Genomic DNA, 20,771 nt, shown 5'->3' on the forward strand with positions numbered 1-20,771 from the left:
TGCAGATGATTTAAAAGCCAAAGATAACTCACATTATTATTATCCATGTTGATGTCAACATTGTAATATGCAAAATCCTTGTCATCCAAATCAACATTAGTTTATGGATGTGGCAACTATCAATGAGTCGGCAAACTCAAATATCTTTCGCAAATATTATAACCCCCAATATCATCTTTACATAAATAATGTCTAATGTTGCACCAATGCAGAGGAATTTCGATGAATTTTGATAAATCATCCGGATAAACTCCGATACGGCATACGCTAGCTATACACAGAGATCATAGGCATACCTATCTTCGCTGTAACTGCAATCTCGCCGTCACAGTGCGAGGCCTCTCGGCGAGACGGTATGGCTGCGTGGGAGGCAGCGACATGGCTAACTCCGGCGGTCCGGCCCTCCCCTGACTCGGGGCTCTACAGGAGATGGATATCAGGAAGCGATCTATCATCTCCCTCGATCCACTTGGCGTGGCTGTACGCTACTACAAGTTAGTCCAAAAATCAGACGCACATCTCAAGACAAAACAATTGGATGCACTATTTTCGGCTGGTGGATAAGGGAGGAAATCAGGAGCTTTTTTGGCAACAACTCCTAATTATTCGCATGCAATAACTGACCCATTCATCAATCGTAGCAGCAAACAGATCTCAAATTCAATCGTCACAGGAAGGATATCAGAGGAAAACGATCTACGCTCATTTTTTGCGGACGGGGTATGTAATACTTCATCTGTTTAGCATTTGGGTCAGGGCAATAGGCCCATACAAAAGCACAAAACATACTTGGGGGCCCCTTGGCCGGGCCTGGGTAGGAGGCGCCCATACCTGCATCTCCAGTCGGTCCCGGTGAACCTGTGAAGATACAACCCTGTGACTACCGACGGTTGTCGTTGAGCAAGCTCACATGACGCCATGCCTGTGACCTTCGACATCAATCTGCTTGACAGAATAGCAGCGACCCGACCACCACCATAGAGCACCGCACCCACGGGGAGAGAGACCTCATTGCCCACGGGCACAACACGGACCGAGCACATCATCACTTACCTGGAGCAAGAGCTCCGAACCGCCACAAGCCCCAATCTGATCTTCCCAAGTATGAGCCCCATGACGTGGCCATCTCCGCCATGCAAGTAGCCCGTGTTGCCGACATGAACCTAGGAGAAGGGAGGAGCCAGCACGACCCGTGTCCCGCCACGGAACGCCAACCGCCGTCGCCCGAGCTATTGTGACCACATCGCCAACTAGTGCATCCATCGCACGAGATCGAACCGGATCATGGTAGGGCGCATGAGATCCCCGCCATGACCAAGCCCTCTGCTTGACGGATCCGCGCCGAAGGTAGCCAATGGAGGCGCCGAGCGCCTCGTCGCCACCCGACCAAGGGAGGCCAAAGCCTCACCCCCAACGTCAGGTTAGCGTTCGATTCGCATTCACGTTGCCGCCCCTGTGCCTGTCCGACACCGGCGCTACGCCTTTGCCACACACCACGGCCTGAAGGTCGTTCCACACCACCGCCCCGCTGAGCGCCTCGCCATCGCCGCACCCCCGCTGCTCTGCCATGCCTCGCGCTTCCGCCGCTTGCCGGGGGGGGGGGGGGGTAGGACGAGCCCCGCCGCCGACCGAGCTTCGCCGTCGCGGGGGTTTGTGGAGGATGCGGGGGTTGGGGCTAGGGTTAGCCTCGACGTCGCTTCCGAGAGCGACACGGGAGAAGCGGTCCCCCTCCCCCTCCCCATTCAAGTACAATCTCATTGGCTTGAATCATCTCTTTTCTTTCTAACCACCTCATTAATTTTTTAATGGAGTATGATTAACCCATCTTAAATAAACCTACCCTTTTGTGGAATATGTTTGAAGAGAAGAAATAATCTTATCAGTTAGAGTAATAGATCTATTATTAATAACTTTTGTAAAGATTTTCAAAAAGGTATTAAGAAAGCAATGCAACCTAAATATCTGATTTTTATCACCTCATGTACCCTTAATTAGCAACAAAGTTAACAAACCATAGTTCAACCTAACAAGATCAAGCCTACCATGATATATAGAACTAAAAAAAATACAAATCCCCATAAACGAATGGCCAAAACCGCAGATAAAATTCACTAGCAAAACCATCAGGCTAGCAGCCTTGTTATGCTATAATTGAAAAATGGCAGTACTACTTAATTCCAGATGATCATCTAGTTATTGCACATCTAAGTCACTCAATCAAGTATAAGAAGGAAATGAAAAGGAAAAAAGAAAATATACACACGAATCTCCATGTAAGATCAATGACTTAGGACTTAGATATGCAATACTTATGACACATCTAGATGTGCTTTAGCAAAACTGTATCTAATAACTCTCAGGTCCTAAGTAAACATGTACTCCCTTTGTAAACTAATATAAGAGCGTTTAGATCACTATTTTAGTGATCTAAACACTCTTATATTAGTTTACGGAGCGATACATCTTATCCCGCAAAAAAAATGTACATTAGATTCTGCAGGACCAAAAATTTCTTGTAGAAATCGGTAGCAAAAGTAAACATCTCCCTATCCCCTGAAAATAACCGCTTCCTCTTTGAGATTGCATAAAATCATGCTATGAATAGCTAGGATTTTCAAAGATTCAAATAAACCATTTTGTTTTGATAATACAATACTCCTTCTGTTCTTAAATATAAGTCTTTTTTTAGATATTTCAATATAAACTACATACAAAGCAGAATGAGTGAATTACACTCTAAAATATGTCTATATACATTCGTTTGTAGTCCGTATTGAAATCTTTAAAAAGCCTTGTATATTTAGAAACGAAGAGGTAGATAGATAGCTGAAAAGTGAAATATCCAGAATACTATCGGTACCTGCGATGATCGAGTTCCATCAAATTACTATCAGAAAAAACCTTGAGACGGAGAGCTTTTAATTAGCTGCTAGTACAATGACGCCATGCTGGAGTGGTAGCCGAAGACCACGAAGTCGTCGTGCTTCTCCTTCCCGACCAGCTCCGCCACCGTGGTCGTGGCGTCGGTACGCATGTCGTACCGCAACACCTCGCGACGCCACACATTCTCGTTGTCAACTCCGCCACCCACTCGGCGGCGCTGCGTGAACCCGATCCGCACCGCCAGGCCCAAGACCTCCTCCGCGCCGACGTCCACTCCCGCCGGCACCACCGACCACAGGAAGCGCGACGCGGGGGGCGCCATGCCAGGGATATCGTCCCAGCTCCTCCGGTGCACCATCTCCCACCGCGCCGGCGACGACGCATTGCCCGAGGCCGAGGGTGACGATGACAGCGCCCACACGGCCAGCAGGGCGGGGCTCGCCGACATCATCCCGATCCGCCCGTGCCACGCCACCAGCTCTCTGCTGCCCTCCATGAACCCTCCTCCGTCGACCAGGGAGGACGGCCTCTTCCTCCCGTGCGGCGGCGGCGGTAGCAGCTTTCCCGCCGCGTCGGCGCCGTAGTTGTACCAGAGCACGTCGCCCCGGCCGCAAAGCCAGTACGAGAGCCCGCCGAGGTGTAAAGCCTTGGGCTGCACACCGCCGTACGGCGGCATCAGCACGGTCGCCCACGACGCGCGCCACCCGCGCGAGAGCGACGAGAAGGAGAAGATCCAGAACCTCCGCAGCTCCATGTTTGCCCGGGCGGGGACGACGAGGTGGTAGCTTTCCTTGTGCGCCGTCGCCGGGTCGTACGCGAGGCATGCCCTGAAGGCGCCCTCGCCGGAGTAGGGGACGGTGCGGAACGCGCGCGTCGCTGGGTTGACGACCCAGAAGGTGCTGCCGGTGGTGACCAGAAGAAGGCCGCTCGTGGTAGAGCAGAGCCGGAGGTGCTGCCGGTGCGCGCCGACGATGGGCAAGAAGGACATGCCGGCGTCCGGCGAGGCGACGGCGGCGGCCGCGGCCCCGGGGGTGAGGACCTCGAGCCGGCCCTGGTGGAAGCGGGCGAGGACGCCGGAGGCCGGAGAGGGGCACTGCGCCTGCACGCGGGCGAAGACGGGGTCGTGGAGGATGAGGCGGCGCCACGCCTTGCAGACGGGGGCAAGGCGGAGGAGCAGCCGGAAGGGGAGGCGGGCGAGGATGCTGTAGTGGATCAGGTCGTCCGGCAGCTGCGCCGGCGGCGGCGTGATCTGCCGGTCCGGAGAATCCAGCCGCCGCCGTACTGATCTGTCGACGTCGGTCTGCATCGAGGTTCCACTCCCAGCCCTATCTTTTCTGTTTGCGGCGGCTTTGTGAGCTTGCGTTGCTGTCAGTCTTGGGACAATTTTGATCTTTATGTTATCATGCCTTTGTTAGGCAAGAATGCAGATATATATAAGATAGTTTGTATCCTTGCTTATAACTCGGAAAACATTATTAACAAAATTCTCCTTTGCTGGACTTGCAACTGATATATGTAGTTCGCTGTCAAATCAATAGTGTAGCATATTTCAATTTTTTGGGTGATTGTTGTAGGAAGCAAAATTCTCCTTTGGTGGAGTTGCAACTTATATAGTGATAGAGGCGAGGGTCCCGATCTTTCGATGAGATGATAACTATCGATTTGGTGGAGACGACTTTGGCGATCCGACTATAAACGTGCACGACGTTGCGCCTTAGCAATCGCTAAACCAATCTCCTGAGGTTACTGATGATGCCGGAAGCACGGTCAGCCTGACCACGAAGGTCTATTCCTGCAGGCAATCGAAGAACAAGCAACAATATGATAAAGCAATCTGAATATTGCGAATATAGATGAAGTATTGATAAAGGTGGGGATCCGAAAATGGTCTTGGTCTGGTCGTTGGACACAAACAAAGTACACGAAGTTGCAATGGCTAACTTTTAACTAAACAAATCCCCAGGAAAAAGCTACTTATATAGGAGCAAGGGGTGGCAGCCAAGGAGGTGGGAGGACGTCCCAAGGCAGCCTAAAACTAACCCTACGTCGTACAAGGTTCATGGGCCCAAGTGGAGGTGATGCAACATCTTTGGACTTGTTGTTTGACTCGGATTCTGCTGCAGCGTCAGATTGTTTTGTCGATGTCTCAATGCTCAGGACGAATTTGAAGGTGATTCCAATTGGGTTGGAAAGAGCACGAAATCTACTTTCCAACAAAAAAAGAATCACCCAATTGGGAGTCCGTATGAAAAAGTTGTTGACGTTTTGAGTCAGGTATGTCTGTACAGTCCGAATCTGAATTCAGAACGTGAGAGACTTGGACTCTATCTTCTCTTGGCTCAAAAGTGACGTGAGAGGACTTTTTGAACAGAACCTAAATTTCTCCTTTTCCCTTATCTTCATATGTGGATTGTACAAATGTCTCATACACCTGCAATTAGACAAAACATAAAAGTGTGTGAAGTATTTTTTGTTTTGGATGACATAATTAAATTATTGCATAGTTTGCATTAGAAATCACCTCACAAATATACATGTATGCAATATTTTTGGTCATATCCAAGGTAGTCATGTCCTCATTATCCTCCCCTTCTTAAAAACAAAGCCGTCATCGGCGTTGCTTAATCTGAAATGTGGCTAACAAAAAAGACAAGGCATACATGTTGTACATGTATATGTCATCATTTTTACTTCCCTTGGTTTTTGCACAAATGACACATGTATACATGAGTAATTTTCATAGTTTGTAAAATCTGAAGCCGTATTATCACAAGAAGTAGAAGGCACGAAAATATTGCAACTCAGTTTGCACATATAAGTGAAGCTCTTATTCATATCAAAGGATTGACAATGTTCATCATTAAACCATCCCAACGTTGGTGAATAAACCTTACTTGCATCAAATTTACATGCTACAACATGCTTCAATAAGCAAACACGCAATAATTCATTGGATATAGAATCATCACCAAGATTAGAGGTCATATCAAAATGATTAAACAGTGGTTCTTTTGCATTAACAGTTAATTCAATAGGTGCACTCAAAATTGTTGGTATTTCAGTTATTTGATCACATGACGCATTCATGACAGTAATAAGATTCTCTAAAATAGGTGGTGTGCTCAAATCAACAGGTAACTCAACACATGATGCATTCAAGTTAACTAGGCATGCATCATTCTTATGTGAAGTTATATCATCAATACATTTATTGTTACCTTGTCGCAAAGACGTAACTGATGTAGGTACGGACGTTGACAATGTACCATACTCTTGAGATGATGTCACGCTCACAATCCAAGGTGGGGCTGCTCTAGTAGGTGCAACGATGAAGGAACCAACCGGCGGTGGTGAGCATGAACTGGAATAGTAGTTGTTGTTGTCACCCAATGCATCCTCCTGTATCTGTCTCTCAAAGATACAAGCACGAACATACATACCAGTAATGCAACGAGGAATATACTGAAATCTTGCACGGATATCATGGTTCAAACCACCAAAAAATCTATTCATTGTATCATCCTCAGATTCTTCCATGTCGCAATGATGCATATAAGATTTGAACTCTTGGTAGTAAGCATGAACAGTCTTACTGCCTTGTTTTAATTGCTCCAATTTGCGAAGCAATTCACGATGGTAGTAAGGAGAAAAAAATTATTATCTCATTACAGCTTTCAAAACTTTCCAAGTTGTGGGTTGGTTATCAATTTTTTTCTTACAATGTACAGTCCACCAAGCAGAAGAAAAACCAGTAAATGCTCTAGTGGTAACTCGTACTCTCTCAAGTTCAGAAAAATCATGGTGAGTAAAAACTTGTTCTACTTCAAGCTCCCAAGCTAGATAAATAGCAGGATTAAATCTACCCTCAAATGACGGTAAAGACATAACCTGACCATGTGCATTTGTGTGTTGTCCCAACTCTCGTGATGGTGAAGATGTGTCCGTCGTCCAAGAACTTCTATCTCCGAAACCTGACATGATTAGTAGGAATAAGAAAGAGAATTCGAGAATAATGTTCCTATGAACTACTAGGATGTGGTTGTAAAGTGCTCACAGTAAAGCAAATATCAATATCTTACAAGTTCTTACCATGCGGCAGGTGGTAACAGGCAACCAGCGGTGTCAAATAACTCCGAAGATTGTGTAAAGCGATTGCCAGGGGAACGTACGTATACACGGTGTAGAAATATTTGGATCTGGGTTGGCTATATATGGTAGCAAAAGATTAACAATAATCAATTGAGAGATGCAATGTTGAATAAACGCTCAACGACGGCACTGTGCTGGTCCTAGGCTAGACCGGACTAGAGACGCGAGCCTAGAACACTAATGAGGTCACGCCGTAGCACAACTAGCATCAATAAAGGATATGAATTAGCTCTGGACAGCAAAATATAAGTGAAGATCACAATAACCGTAAAGATAATGATGTGAAACAACAGCCAAGCAGCATATATTAACAACTTTCTCTCCAACTTTCCTATAGAAAAATTTGTGCCAAATTTTGATATTTTTTTCAAGAATGGTATTGACTCAAGCTTTCAAACGCAAAAGGAATCACTCAATTCCGAGTTGATATGAGGAGTCAAAAAATTTTAAAACTGGATTGAAAAACTGGAATAAGCTGTGTTCGTGAACTTCGGAGGGAAAAATGACCTATTTAGAAGCCGATTTTGAGGTGCCAAATATTGAACTAGCTTCTGCAACTATTAGATGTGGCTCGTCTCTAACTTTCATTTGAATATTCGCGGAGCCAAAACAGGCTTCATATGAGGAAGTTATGCTTGTTTTATTGAACAGTGCACACAACAGATTCCAATCCGAATTCAACTACGAGATTGAGTCTAGATAGATCCGAATTTTGTTTTTTTCTTCTCTTTTTGTTTCTCCTCACACTTTTTTTCTTTCTCTTTTTTCTCTAACTTTTTTTTCTCTCGTTTTTTTATCTTTTTTTCTCTCTCCCCCTCTTTCCAAAAAAAACTAGATAAGATGCAGATTGGATCTAGCGAAGATGTGAATGACCTCAACTATGATTGTGATGTTGGGGAATGTAATAGAATTTTAAAATTTTCTACGCATCACCAAGATCAATCTATGGAGTCATCTAGCAACGAGGGAGAGAGGAGTGCATCTACATACCCTTGTAGATCACGAGCGGAAGCGTTCAAGAGAACGGGGTTGATGGAGTCGTACTCGATGTGATCCAAATCACCGAAGATCCTAGTGTCGAACGGACGGCACCTTCGCGTTCAACACACGTACGGAGCAAGGACGTCTCCCGCGCCTTGATCCAGCAAGGAGGAGGGAGAGGTTGAGGAAGAGGGCTCCAACAGCAGCACGACGGCATGGTGGTGATGAAGCTGCAGTACTCCGGCAGGGCTTCGCTAAGCTCTTATGGAGGAGGAGAGGTGTTGGGGAGGGGAGGGGCTGGGCCTTGGATGTTCTCTGCAGCCCTCCCCTCACCCCTCTATTTATAGGGGAAAGGGGAAGGGGGGCGGCCCCCTCTAGATGAGATCTAGAGGGGGGGCGGCGGCCAAGGGGAGGGGGGCTTGCCCCCCAAGCAAGGGGGCGCCCTCCCTTAGGGTTTCCCCCAACCCTAGGCGCATGGGCCCTAGGGGGGTGTGGCGCCCCAGCCCACTTGGGATGGTTCCCTTATCCATACAGCCCATAAGGCCCTCTGAAAGAAGTGGACCCTCCCGGTGGACCCCCGGAACCCCTCCGGTGGCCCCGGTACAATACCGATATGCCCCCGAAACTTTCCGGCGACCATATGACAACTTCCCATATATAAATCTTTACCTCCGGACCATTCCGGAACTCCTCGTGACGTCCGGGATCTCATTCGGGACTCCGAACAACATTCGGTAATCACATACAAGTCTTCCTAACAACCCTAGCGTCACTGAACCTTAAGTGTGTAGACCCTACGGGTTCGGGAGACATGCAGACATGACTGAGACGACTCTCCGGTCAATAACCAACAGCGGGATCTGGATACCCATGTTGGATCCCACATGCTCCACGATGATCTCATCGGATGAACCACGATGTCGAGGATTCAATCAATCCGTATACAATTCCCTTTATCAATCGGTACGTTACTTGTCCGAGACTCGATCGTCGGTATCCCAATACCTTGTTCAGTCTCGTTACCGGCAAATCACTTTACTCGTACCATGATGCATGATCCCGTGATCAACCACTTGATCACATTGAGCTCATTATGATGATGCATTACCGAGTGGGCCCAGAGATACCTCTCCGTCATACGGAGTGACAAATCCCAGTCTCGATTCGTGCCAACCCAACAGACATTTTCGGAGATATACCTGTAGTGTACCTTTATAGTCACCCAGTTACGTTGTGACGTTTGGCACACCCAAGGCACTCCTACGGTATCCGGGAGTTGCACAATCTCATGGTCTAAGGAAATGATACTTGACATTCAGAAAAGCTACAACAAACGAACTACACGATCTTTGAGCTAAGCTTAGGATTGGGTCTTGTCCATCACATCATTCTCCTAATGATGTGATCCCGTTATCAATGACATCTAATGTCCATAGTCAGGAAACCATGACTATCCTTTGATCAACGAGCTAGTCAACTAGAGGCTCACTAGGAACGTGTTGTGGTCTATGTATTCACACATGTATTATGATTTCCGGATAACACAATTATAGCATGAACAATAGACAATTATCATGAACAAAGAAATATAATAATAACCATTTTATTATTGCCTCTAGGGCATATTTCCAACAGTCTCCCACTTGCACTAGAGTCAATATTCTAGTTACATTGTGATGAATCGAACACCCATGCAGTTCTGGTGTTGATCATGTTTTGCTCTAGGGAGAGGTTTAGTCAACGGATCTGCTACATTCAGGTCCGTATGTACTTTACAAATCTCTATGTCTCCATTTTGAACACTTTCATGAATGGAGTTGAAGCGACGCTTGATATGCCTAGTCTTCCTGTGAAACCTGGGCTCCTTGGCAAGGGTAATAGCTCCAGTGTTGTCACAGAAGAGAGTCATGGGGCCCGACGCATTGGGTATGACTCCTAGGTCGGTAATGAACTCCTTCACCCAGACTGCTTCTTGTGCTGCCTCCGAGGCTGCCATGTACTCCGCTTCACATGTAGATCCCGCCACAACGCTTTGCTTGCAACTGCACCAGCTTACTGCCCCACCATTCAAAATATACACGTATCCGGTTTGTGACTTAGAGTCATCCAGATCTGTGTCGAAGCTAGCATCGACGTAACCCTTTACGACGAGCTCTTCGTCACCTCCACAAACGAGAAACATTTCCTTAGTCCTTTTCAGGTACTTCAGGATATTCTTGACCGTTGTCCAGTGTTCCATGCCGGGATTACTTTGGTACTTTCCTACCAAACTCACGGCAAGGTTTACATCAGGTCTGGTACACAGCATAGCATACCTGATAGACCCTATGGCCGAGGCATAGGGGACGACACTCATCTTTTCTCTATCTTCTGCCGTGGTCGGGGCATCGAGCCGTGCTCAATCTCGTACCTTGCAATACAGGCAAGAACCCCTTCTTTGACTGATCCATTTTGAACTTCTTCAATATCTTGTCAAGGTACGTACTCTGTGAAAGAGCAATGAGGCGTCTCGATCTATCTCTATAGATCTTGATGCCTAATATATAAGCAGCTTCTCCAAGGTCCTTCACTGAAAAACACTTGTTCAAGTAGGCCTTTATGCTTTCCAAGAATTCTATATCATTTCCCATCAATAGTATGTCATCCACATACAATATGAGAAATGCTACAGAGCTCCCACTCACTTTCTTGTAAATGCAGGCTTCTCCATAAGTCTGCATAAACCCAAACGCTTTGATCATCTCATCAAAACGAATGTTCCAACTCCGAGATGCTTGCACCAGCCCATAAATGGATCGCTGGAGCTTGCATACCTTGTTAGCATTCTTAGGGTCGACAAAACCTTCCGGCTGCATCATATACAATTCTTCCTTAAGATAGCCGTTGAGGAATGCCGTTTTGACGTCCATTTACCATATCTCATAATCATAGTATGCGGCAATTGCTAACATGATTCGGACGGACTTCAGCTTCGCTACGGGTGAGAAAGTCTCATCATAGTCAACCCCTTGAACTTGTCGATAACCCTTAGCGACAAGCCGGGCTTTATAGATGGTCACATTACCATCCGCGTCTGTCTTCTTCTTAAAGATCCATTTATTTTCTATGGCTCGCCGATCAACGGGCAAGTCAGTCAAAGTCCATACTTCGTTTTCATACATGGATCCTATCTCGGATTTCATGGCTTCCAGCCATTTGTCGGAATCCGGGCCCGCCATCGCTTCTTCACAGTTCGAAGGTTCACCGTTGTCTAACAACATGATTTCCAAGACAGGGTTGCCGTACCACTCTGGTGCGGAACGTGTCCTTGTGGACCTATGAAGTTCAGTAGCAACTTGATCTGAAGTTTCATGATCATCAACTTCCTCTCTAGTCGGTGCAGGCACCTCAAGAACATTTTCTTGAGCTGCGCCACTTACCGGTTCAAGAGGTAATACTTCATCAAGTTCTACCTTCCTGCCACTTATTTCTTTCGAGAGAAACTCTTTCTCTAGAAAGGACCCATTCTTGGCAACAAAGATCTTGCCTTCGGATCTGAGGTAGAAGGTATACCCAACAATTTCTTTAGGGTATCCTATGAAGACGCATTTTTCCGATTTGGGTTCGAGCTTTTCAGGTTGAAGTTTCTTGACATAAGCATCGCATCCCCAAACTTTTAGAAACGACAGCTTAGGTTTCTTCCCAAACCATAATTCATACGGTGTCGTCTCAACGGATTTCGACGGAGCCCTATTTAAAGTGAATGCGGCAGTCTCTAAAGCATAGCCCCAAAATGATAGCGGTAAATCGGTAAGAGACATCATAGATCGCACCATATCTAATAGAGTGCGATTACGACGCTCGGACACACCATTACGCTGAGGTGTTCCAGGCGGCGTTAGTTGTGAAACTATTCCACATTTTCATAAGTGTGTGCCAAATTCGTGACTCAAGTATTCTCCCCCACGATCTGATCGCAAGAACTTGATTTTTCTGTCACGTTGATTCTCAACCTCACTCTGAAATTCCTTGAACTTTTCAAAGGTCTCAGACTTGTGTTTCATTAAGTAGACATACCCATATCTACTCAAGTCATGAGTGAGGGTGAGAACATAACGATAGCCACCGCGAGCCTCAACACTCATTGGACCGCACACATCAGTATGTATGATTTCCAATAAGTTGGTTGCTCGCTCCATTGTTCCTGAGAACGGAGTCTTGGTCATTTTACCCATGAGGCATGGTTCGCACGTGTCAAATGATTCGTAATCAAGAGACTCTAAAAGTCCATCTGCATGGAGCTTCTCCATGCGTTTGACACCTATCTGACCAAGGCGGCAGTGCCACAAGTATGTGGGACTATCATTATCAACCTTACATCTTTTGGTATTCACACTATGAATATGTGTAGCATTACGCTCGAGATTCATTAAGAATAAACCATTCACCATCGGAGCATGACCATAAAACATATCTCTCATATAAATAGAACAACCATTATTCTCGGATTTAAATGAGTAGCCATCTCATATTAAACGAGATCCTGATGCAATGTTCATGCTCAAAGCTGGCACTAAATAACAATTATTGAGGTTTAAAACTAATCCCGTAGGTAAATGTAGAGGTAGCGTGCCGACGGCGATCACATCGACCTTGGAACCATTCCCGACGCGCATCGTCACCTCGTCTTTCGCCAGTCTCCGTTTATTCCGCAGCTCCTGCTTTGAGTTACAAATGTGAGCAACCGCACCGGTATGAAATACCCAGGAGCTACTACGAGTACTGGTAAGGTACACATCAATTACATGTATATCACATATACCTTTCGTGATGCCGGTCTTCTTGTTCGCTAAGTATTTGGGGCAGTTCCACTTCCAGTGACCACTTCCCTTGCAATAAAAACACTCAGTCTCGGGCTTGGGTCCATTCTTTGGCTTCTTCCCAGCAGCTTGCTTGCCGGGTGCGGCAACTCCCTTGCCGTCCTTCTTGAAGTTCTTCTTACCCTTGCCTTTCTTGAACTTAGTGGTTTTATTCACCATCAATACTTGATGTTCCTTTTTGACTTCTACCTCTGCTGATTTCAGCATTGAATATACCTCAAGAATGGTCTTTTCCATCCCCTGCATATTGAAGTTCATCACAAAGCTCTTGTAGCTCGGTGGAAGCAACTGAAGGATTCTGTCAATGACCGCGTCATCCGGGAGATTAACTCCCAGCTGAGTCAAGCGGTTATGCAACCCAGACATTTTGAGTATGTGCTCACTGACAGAACTATTTCCCTCCATCTTACAGCTGAAGAACTTGTTGGAGACTTCATATCTCTCGACCCGAGCATGAGCTTGAAAAACCATTTTCAGCTCTTCGAACATCTCATATGCTCCGTGTCTCTCAAAACACTTTTGGAGCCCCGGTTCTAAGCTGTAAAGCATGCCGCACTGAACGAGGGAGTAATCATCAGCATGTGTCTGCCAAGCGTTCATAACGTCTTGGTTCTGTGGGACGGGTGCGTCACGTAGCGGTGCTTCTAGGACACAATCTTTCTTGGCAGCTATGAGGATGATCCTCAGGTTCCGGACCCAGTCCGTATAGTTGCTGCCATCGTCTTTCAGCTTGGTTTTCTCTAGGAACGCGTTGAAGTTGAGGACAACGTTGGCCATTTGATCTACAAGACATATTGTAAAGATTTTAGACTAAGTTCATCATAATTAAGTCCATATAATCAAATTATTCAATGAACTCCCACTCAGATAGACATCCCTCCAGTCATCTAAGTATAACATGATCCGAGTTAACTAGGCCGTGTCCGATCATCACGTGAGACGGACTAGTCAACATCGGTGAACATCTTCATGTTGATCGTATCTTCTATACGACTCATGCTCGACCTTTCGGTCTTCTTGTTCCGAGGCCATGTCTGTACATGCTAGGCTCGTCAAGTCAACCTAAGTGTATTGCGTGTGTAAATCTGGCTTACACCCGTTGTATTCGAACGTTAGAATCTATCACACCCGATCATCACGTGGTGCTTCAAAACAACGAACCTTCGCAACGGTGCACAGTTAGGGGGGACACTTTCTTGAAATTATTACGAGGGATCATCTTATTTAAGCTACCGTCGTTCTAAGAAAATAAGATGTAAAACATCATAAACATCACATGCAATCAAATAGTGACATGATATGGCCAATATAATTTGCTCCTTTGATCTCCATCTTCGGGGCTCCATGATCATCGTTGTCACCGGCATGACACCATGATCTCCATCATCATGATCTCCATTATCGTGTCTTCTTGAAGTTGTCACGTCAACTATTACTTCTACTACTATGGCTAACGGTTTAGCAATAAAGTAAAGTAACTACATGACGTTTATGTTGACACGCAGGTCATAAATAAATTAAGACAACTCCTATGGCTCCTGCCGGTTGTCATACTCATTGACATGCAAGTCGTGATTCCTATTACAAGAACATGATCAATCTCATACATCACATATATCATTCATCATTCATCACAACCTTTGGCCATATCACATCACAAAACACTTGCTGCAAAAACAAGTTAGACGTCCTCTAATTGTTGTTGCAAGTTTTTACGTGGCTGCTATAGGTTTCTAGCAAGAACGTTTCTTACCTACGCCAAAACCACAACGTGAATTGCCAATTTCTATTTACCCTTCATAAGGACCCTGTTCATCGAATCCGATCCGACTAAAGTGGGAGAGACAGACACCCGACAACCACCTTATGCAACTAGTGCATGTCAGTCGGTGGAACCGGTCTCACGTAAGCGTACGTGTAAGGTTGGTCCGGGCCGCTTCATCCCACGATGCCGCCGAATCAAGATAAGACTAGTAACGACAAGCAAATTGACAATATCGACGCCCACAACTACTTTGTGTTCTACTCGTGCATAGTAACTACGCATAGACCTAGCTCATGATGCCACTGTTGGGGAACGTAGCAGAATTTTAAAATTTTCTACGCATCACCAAGATCAATCTATGGAGTCATCTAGCAACGAGGGAGAGAGGAGTGCATCTACATACCCTTGTAGATCACGAGCGGAAGCGTTCAAGAGAACGGGGTTGATGGAGTCGTACTATTGGCCCATGTAGGCCTCCGGGGCTGGTGGCCCCACCTGGTGGACCCCCGGACCCCTCCGGTGGTCCTGGTACACTACCGGTGATGCCCAGAACACTTCCAGTGGCCAAAACCATACTTCCTATATATTAATATTTACCTCCGGACCATTTCGGAACTCCTTGTGACATCTGGGATCTCATCCGGGACTCCGAACAACATTCGTAACCGCGTACATACTTTCCCTATAACCCTAGCATCATCGAACCTTAAATGTGTAGACCCTACGGGTTCGTGAATCATGCAGACATGGCCGAGACAACTCTCCGATCAATAACCAACAGCGGGATCTGGATACCCATGTTGGCTCCCACATGCTCCACGATGATCTCATCGGATGAACCACGATGTCAAGGACTTAATCCATCTCGTATACAATTCCCTTTGTCTAGCGGTACGATACTTGCCCGAGATTCGATCGTCGGTATCCCGATACCTTGTTCAATCTCGTTACTGGCAAGTCTCTTTACTCGTTCTGTAACACATCATCCCGTGATCAACTCCTTGGTCACATTGTGCACATTATGATGATGTCCTACCGAGTGGGCCCAGAGATACCTCTCCGTTTATACGGAGTGACAAATCCCAGTCTCGATTCGTGCCAACCCAACAGACACTTTCGGAGATACCTGTAGTGTACCTTTATAGCCACCCAGTTACATTGTGACGTTTGGCACACCCAAAGCACTCCTACGGTATCCGGGAGTTGCACAATCGCATGGTCTAAGGAAATGATACTTGACATTAGAAAAGCTTTAGCATACGAACTACATGATCTTTGTGCTAGGCTTAGGATTGGGTCTTGTCCATCACATCATTCTCCTAATGATGTGATCCCGTTATCAACGACATCCAATGCCCATGGTTAGGAAACCGTAACCATCTATTGATCAACGAGCTAGTCAACTAGAGGCTTACTAGGGACATGGTGTTGTCTATGTATCCACACATGTATCTGAGTTTCCTATCAATACAATTCTAGCATGGATAATAAACGATTAACATGAACAAGGAAATATAATAATAACCAATTTATTATTGCCTCTAGGGCATATTTCCAACAGTCTCCTACTTGCACTAGAGTCAATAATCTAGTTCACATCGCCATGTGATTAACACTCATAGGTCACATCACCATGTGACCAACATCCAAAGAGTTTACTAGACTCAATAATCTAGTTCACATCACTATGTGACTAACACTCAATGAGTTCTGGGTTTGATCATGTTATGTTTGTGAGAGAGGTTGTAGTCAACGGGTCTTGCCATATTCAGATCCCTATGTATTTTGTAAAACTTTATGTCATAGATGTTGCTACCACGTTCCACTTGGAGCTATTCCAAATTATTGCTCCATTATACGTATCCGGTATCTCTACTCAGAGCTATCCGGATAGGTGTTAAGCTTGCATCGATGTAACTCTTTACGTCGAACTCTTTATCACCTCCATAACCGAGAAACATTTCCTTATTCCTCTAAGGATAATTTTGACCGCTATCTGGTGATCTACTCCTAGATCACCTTTGTACCCTCTTGCCAGACATGTGACAAGGCACACACCAGGTGCGGTACTTCAGCATGGCATACCGTATAGAGCCTATGACAAAAGCATAGGGGACGACCTTCGTCCTTTCTCTTTCTACTGTCGTGGTCATGCTTTGAGTCTTACTCAACTTCACACCTTACAACTCAGGTAAGAACCCCTTCTTTGACTGATCTATTTTGAACTCCTTCAAAAACATGTCAAGGTGTGCGTTCTTTGAAAGTACCATCAGGCGTCTTGATCTATCTCTATAGATCTTGATGCCCAATATGTAAGCAGCTTTATCCAGGTATTCCTTTGAAAAACACTCTTCAAACAACCGTTTATGCTTTCCAGAAATTCTGCATTATTTTGGATCAACAATATGTCATCCACATATACTTATCAGAAATGTTGTAGTGCTCCCACTCACTTTCTTGTAAATACAAGTTTCTAGCAAACATTGTATAAACCTAAAAGCTTTGATCACTCCATCAAAACATATATTCCGATTCCGAGATGCTTGCTCTAGTCCATAGAAGGATTGCTGGAGCCAGCATACCTTTTAGCATCCTTAGGATCGACAAAACTTTGATTGTATCACATACAACTCTTTCTTACGAAAACTTGGTAAGAAAACTTGTTTTGACATCCATCTGTAAGATTTCATAATCGAAAAATATAGCTATTGCTAACATGATTCCGATGGACTTAAGCATCGCTACGGGTGAGAAATTCTCATCGTAGTCAACTCCTTGAACTTGTGAAAAGACTCTTTCCCACAAGTCGAGCTTCGTAGACGGTAACATTACCGCCCACGTCCGTCTTCTTCTTAAAGATCCATTTATCTCAATGGCTTGTAACCATTTGTCGGAATACGGGCCCACCATCGCTTCTCCATAGCTCGTAGGTTCATTGTTGTCTAACAACATGATATCTAAGATAGGATTACCGTACCACTCAGGAGTAGTACATATCCTTGTCGACCTACGAGGTTCGATAGCAACTTGATCCGAAGCTTCATGATCACTATCATTAACTTCCTATTCAACATACGTAGGCTCCACAGAAAACATCTTTCTATGTTGCATCATTCTCTAGTTGAAGTAAAGGTTCGACAACCTCATCAAGTTCTATCTTCCTCCCACTCAATTCTTTCGAGAGAAACTCCTCGAGAAAGGACCCGTTCGTAGCGACAAACAATTTGCCCTCGGATCTGAGATAGAAGGTATACCCAACTGTCACCCTTGGGTATCCTATGAAGATGTGTTTGTCCGCTTTGGGTTCGAGCTTCTCCGGCTGAAGCCTTAAGCATCGCAGCCCCAAACATTACGAAACGACAACTTTGGTTTCTTGCCAAACCATATTCTTACGATGTCGTCTCAACGGACTTAGATGATGTCCTATCTAAAGTGAATGCAGCTGTCTCTAACGCATAACCTCAAAATGAAAACGGTAGATCGGTAAGACACATCATAGATTGCACCATATCTCATAAGGTTCGTTTATGACGTCCGGACACACCATTACCCTGTGGTGTTCCAGGTGGCTTCAACTGTGAAACAATTCCACAATGTCTTAAGTGATTGCCAAACTCATAACTCAGAAAATCCCCTTTTGATCAGATCGTAGGAACATGATCTTTTTGTTATGATGATTCTTAACTTCACTCTAAAATCGCTTGAACTTTTCAAACGTTTCAGACTTGTGCTTCATTAAGTAAATATACCTATATCTACTTAAATCGTCAGTGAAGATGAGAAAATAGCGATATCCACCGCACGCTTCAATTCTCATTGGATCACACACATCAACATGTATGATTTCCAACAAGTCACTTGCCCGTTTCATTGTACCTGAAAACGGGGTCTTAGTCATCCTGCCCATGAGGCATGGCTCGCATGTGTCAAGCGATTCAAAATCAAGTGACTCCAAACATCCATCGATATGGAGTTTCTTCATGCATCTTACGCCAAAATGACCTAAGCGGCAGTGCCACAAGAAAGTGGTACTATCATTATTAACTCTACATCTTTTGGCGTGAACATGTGTATCACCACGACCGAGATTCAATGAACCATTCACATAGGGTGCATGACCATGAAAGGTATCATTCATGTAAACAGAATAACCATTATTCTCTAACTTATATGAATGACCGTATTGCAATGAACATGATCTAATCATATTCATGCTCAACGTAGACACCTGATAACACTTATCTAGGTTCAACACTAATCCCGAAGGCAGATGGAGCGTGCGATGGTGATCTCTTCAACTTTGGAAACACTTCCAACACACATAGTCACCTCGCCCTCAGCCAGTCTCCGTTTAGTCCTTAGCTTTTTCTTCAAGTCACCAATAATAGTAACTGAACCGGTATCCAATACCCAGGTGCTACTGGGAGTACTAGTGAGGTACACATTAATGACACGTATAAATTTTGTTGAAGTTGACAGCCTTCTTATCTGCCATGCATTTGGGGTAATCCCGCTACCAATGACCGTTCCCTTTACATTAGAAGCACTTAGTCTCGGGTTTGGGTTCAACCTTGGGTTCCTTCACTGGAGCGGCAACTGGTTTGCCATCCATGAAGTTTCCCTTCTAGCCCTTGCCCTTCTTGAAACCAGTGGTCTTGTTAAACCATCAACACTTGACGCTCCTTCTTGATTTCTACCTTTTGCGGTCTTAAGCACCGCGAACAGCTCCGGGATCAACTCCATCCCTTGCATGTCATAGTTCATCACGAAGATCTAGTAGCTTAGTGATAGTGGCTAGAGAACTCTATCAATCACTGTCTTATCTGGAAGTTTAACTCCCACTTGATTTAAGTGATTGTAGCACCCAGACATTCTGAGCACATGCTCACTAGCTGAGCTATTCTCCTCCATCTTGTTGGCAAAAGAACTTGTCAGAGGTCTCACACCTCTCAACACGGGCATGAGCCTGAAATCCCAATTTCAGCTCTTGGAACATCTCATATGTTCTATGGCGTTCAAAACGTCATTGGAATCCCGATTCTAAGCCGTAAAGTATGGTGCACTAAACTATCAAGTAGTCATCAGGATGTGTCTGTCAGGTGTTCACAATATCCACAGACGATGTTGTAGGGGTTTGCACATCGAGCGTAGCATCAAAGACGTAAGCCTTCTGTGTAGCAGTGAGGACACTCCTCGGACTACGGACCTAGTCCGCATCATTACTTACAATATCTTTCAACTTAATCTTTCTCTAGGATCGTATTGAAATAGGGAGCTACAACGTGAGCTATTTATCTACAACATATTTGCGAAGACAATTCAGACTATGTTCATGATAATTGAGTTCATCTAATGAACTCCCACTCAGATAGACATCCCTCTAGTCATCTAAGTGAAACATGATCCGAGTCAACTAGGCCGTGTCCGATCATCACGTGAGACGGACTAGTCAACATCGGTGAACATCTTCATGTTGATCGTATCTTCTATACGACTCATGCTCGACCTTTCGGTCTTCCATGTTCCGAGGCCATGTCTGTACATGCTAGGCTCGTCAAGTCAACCTAAGTGTATTGCGTGTGTAAATCTGGCTTACACCCGTTGTATTCGAATGTTAGAATCTATCACACCCGATCATCACGTGGTGCTTCGAAACAACGAACCTTCGCAACGGTGCAAAGTTAGGGGGAACACTTTCTTGAAATTTTAATGAGGGATCATCTAATTTACTACTGTCGTTCTAAGCAAATAAGATGTAAAACATGATAAACATCACATGCAATCAAATAGTGACATGATATGGCCAATATCATTTTGCTCCTTTTGATCTCCATCTTTGGGGCTCCATGATCATCGTTGTCACCGGCATGACACCATGATCTCCATCATCGTGTCTTCTTGAAGTTGTCTCGTCATCTATTACTTCTACTACTATGGCTAACGCTTTAGTAATAAAGTAAAGTAATTACATGACGTTTATGTTGACATGCAGGTCATAAATAAATTAAGACAACTCCTATGGCTCCTGTCGGTTGTCATACTCATCGACATGCAAGTCGTGATTCATATTACAAGAACATGATCAATCTCATACATCTCATATATCATTCATCACATCCTTTTGGCCATATCAC

General features: G+C 45.0%; 1 protein-coding gene across 1 annotated transcript; it reads right to left on the minus strand.

Annotated features, from left to right (window-relative positions):
• Nucleotides 1-2,799: 2,799 nt before the first annotated feature.
• LOC123130331 (uncharacterized) lies at nt 2,800-4,220 on the minus strand. The gene has a single exon (XM_044550251.1). The coding sequence runs from the start codon at nt 4,187-4,189 to the stop codon at nt 2,930-2,932; it is 1,260 nt and encodes a 419-aa protein (XP_044406186.1). The 5' UTR covers nt 4,190-4,220; the 3' UTR covers nt 2,800-2,929.
• Between the last annotated feature and the right edge of the window lie 16,551 nt (nt 4,221-20,771).

Source organism: Triticum aestivum, chromosome 6A (genome assembly GCF_018294505.1).
Source record: "Triticum aestivum cultivar Chinese Spring chromosome 6A, IWGSC CS RefSeq v2.1, whole genome shotgun sequence".
In the NCBI taxonomy this organism is placed as follows: Eukaryota; Viridiplantae; Streptophyta; class Magnoliopsida; order Poales; family Poaceae; genus Triticum; species Triticum aestivum.

Excerpts from the sequence above, each read along its gene's own strand:
- LOC123130331 (XM_044550251.1), bottom strand. The coding sequence starts at position 4,189 with ATGCAGACCGACGTCGACAGATCAGTACGGCGGCGGCTGGATTCTCCG.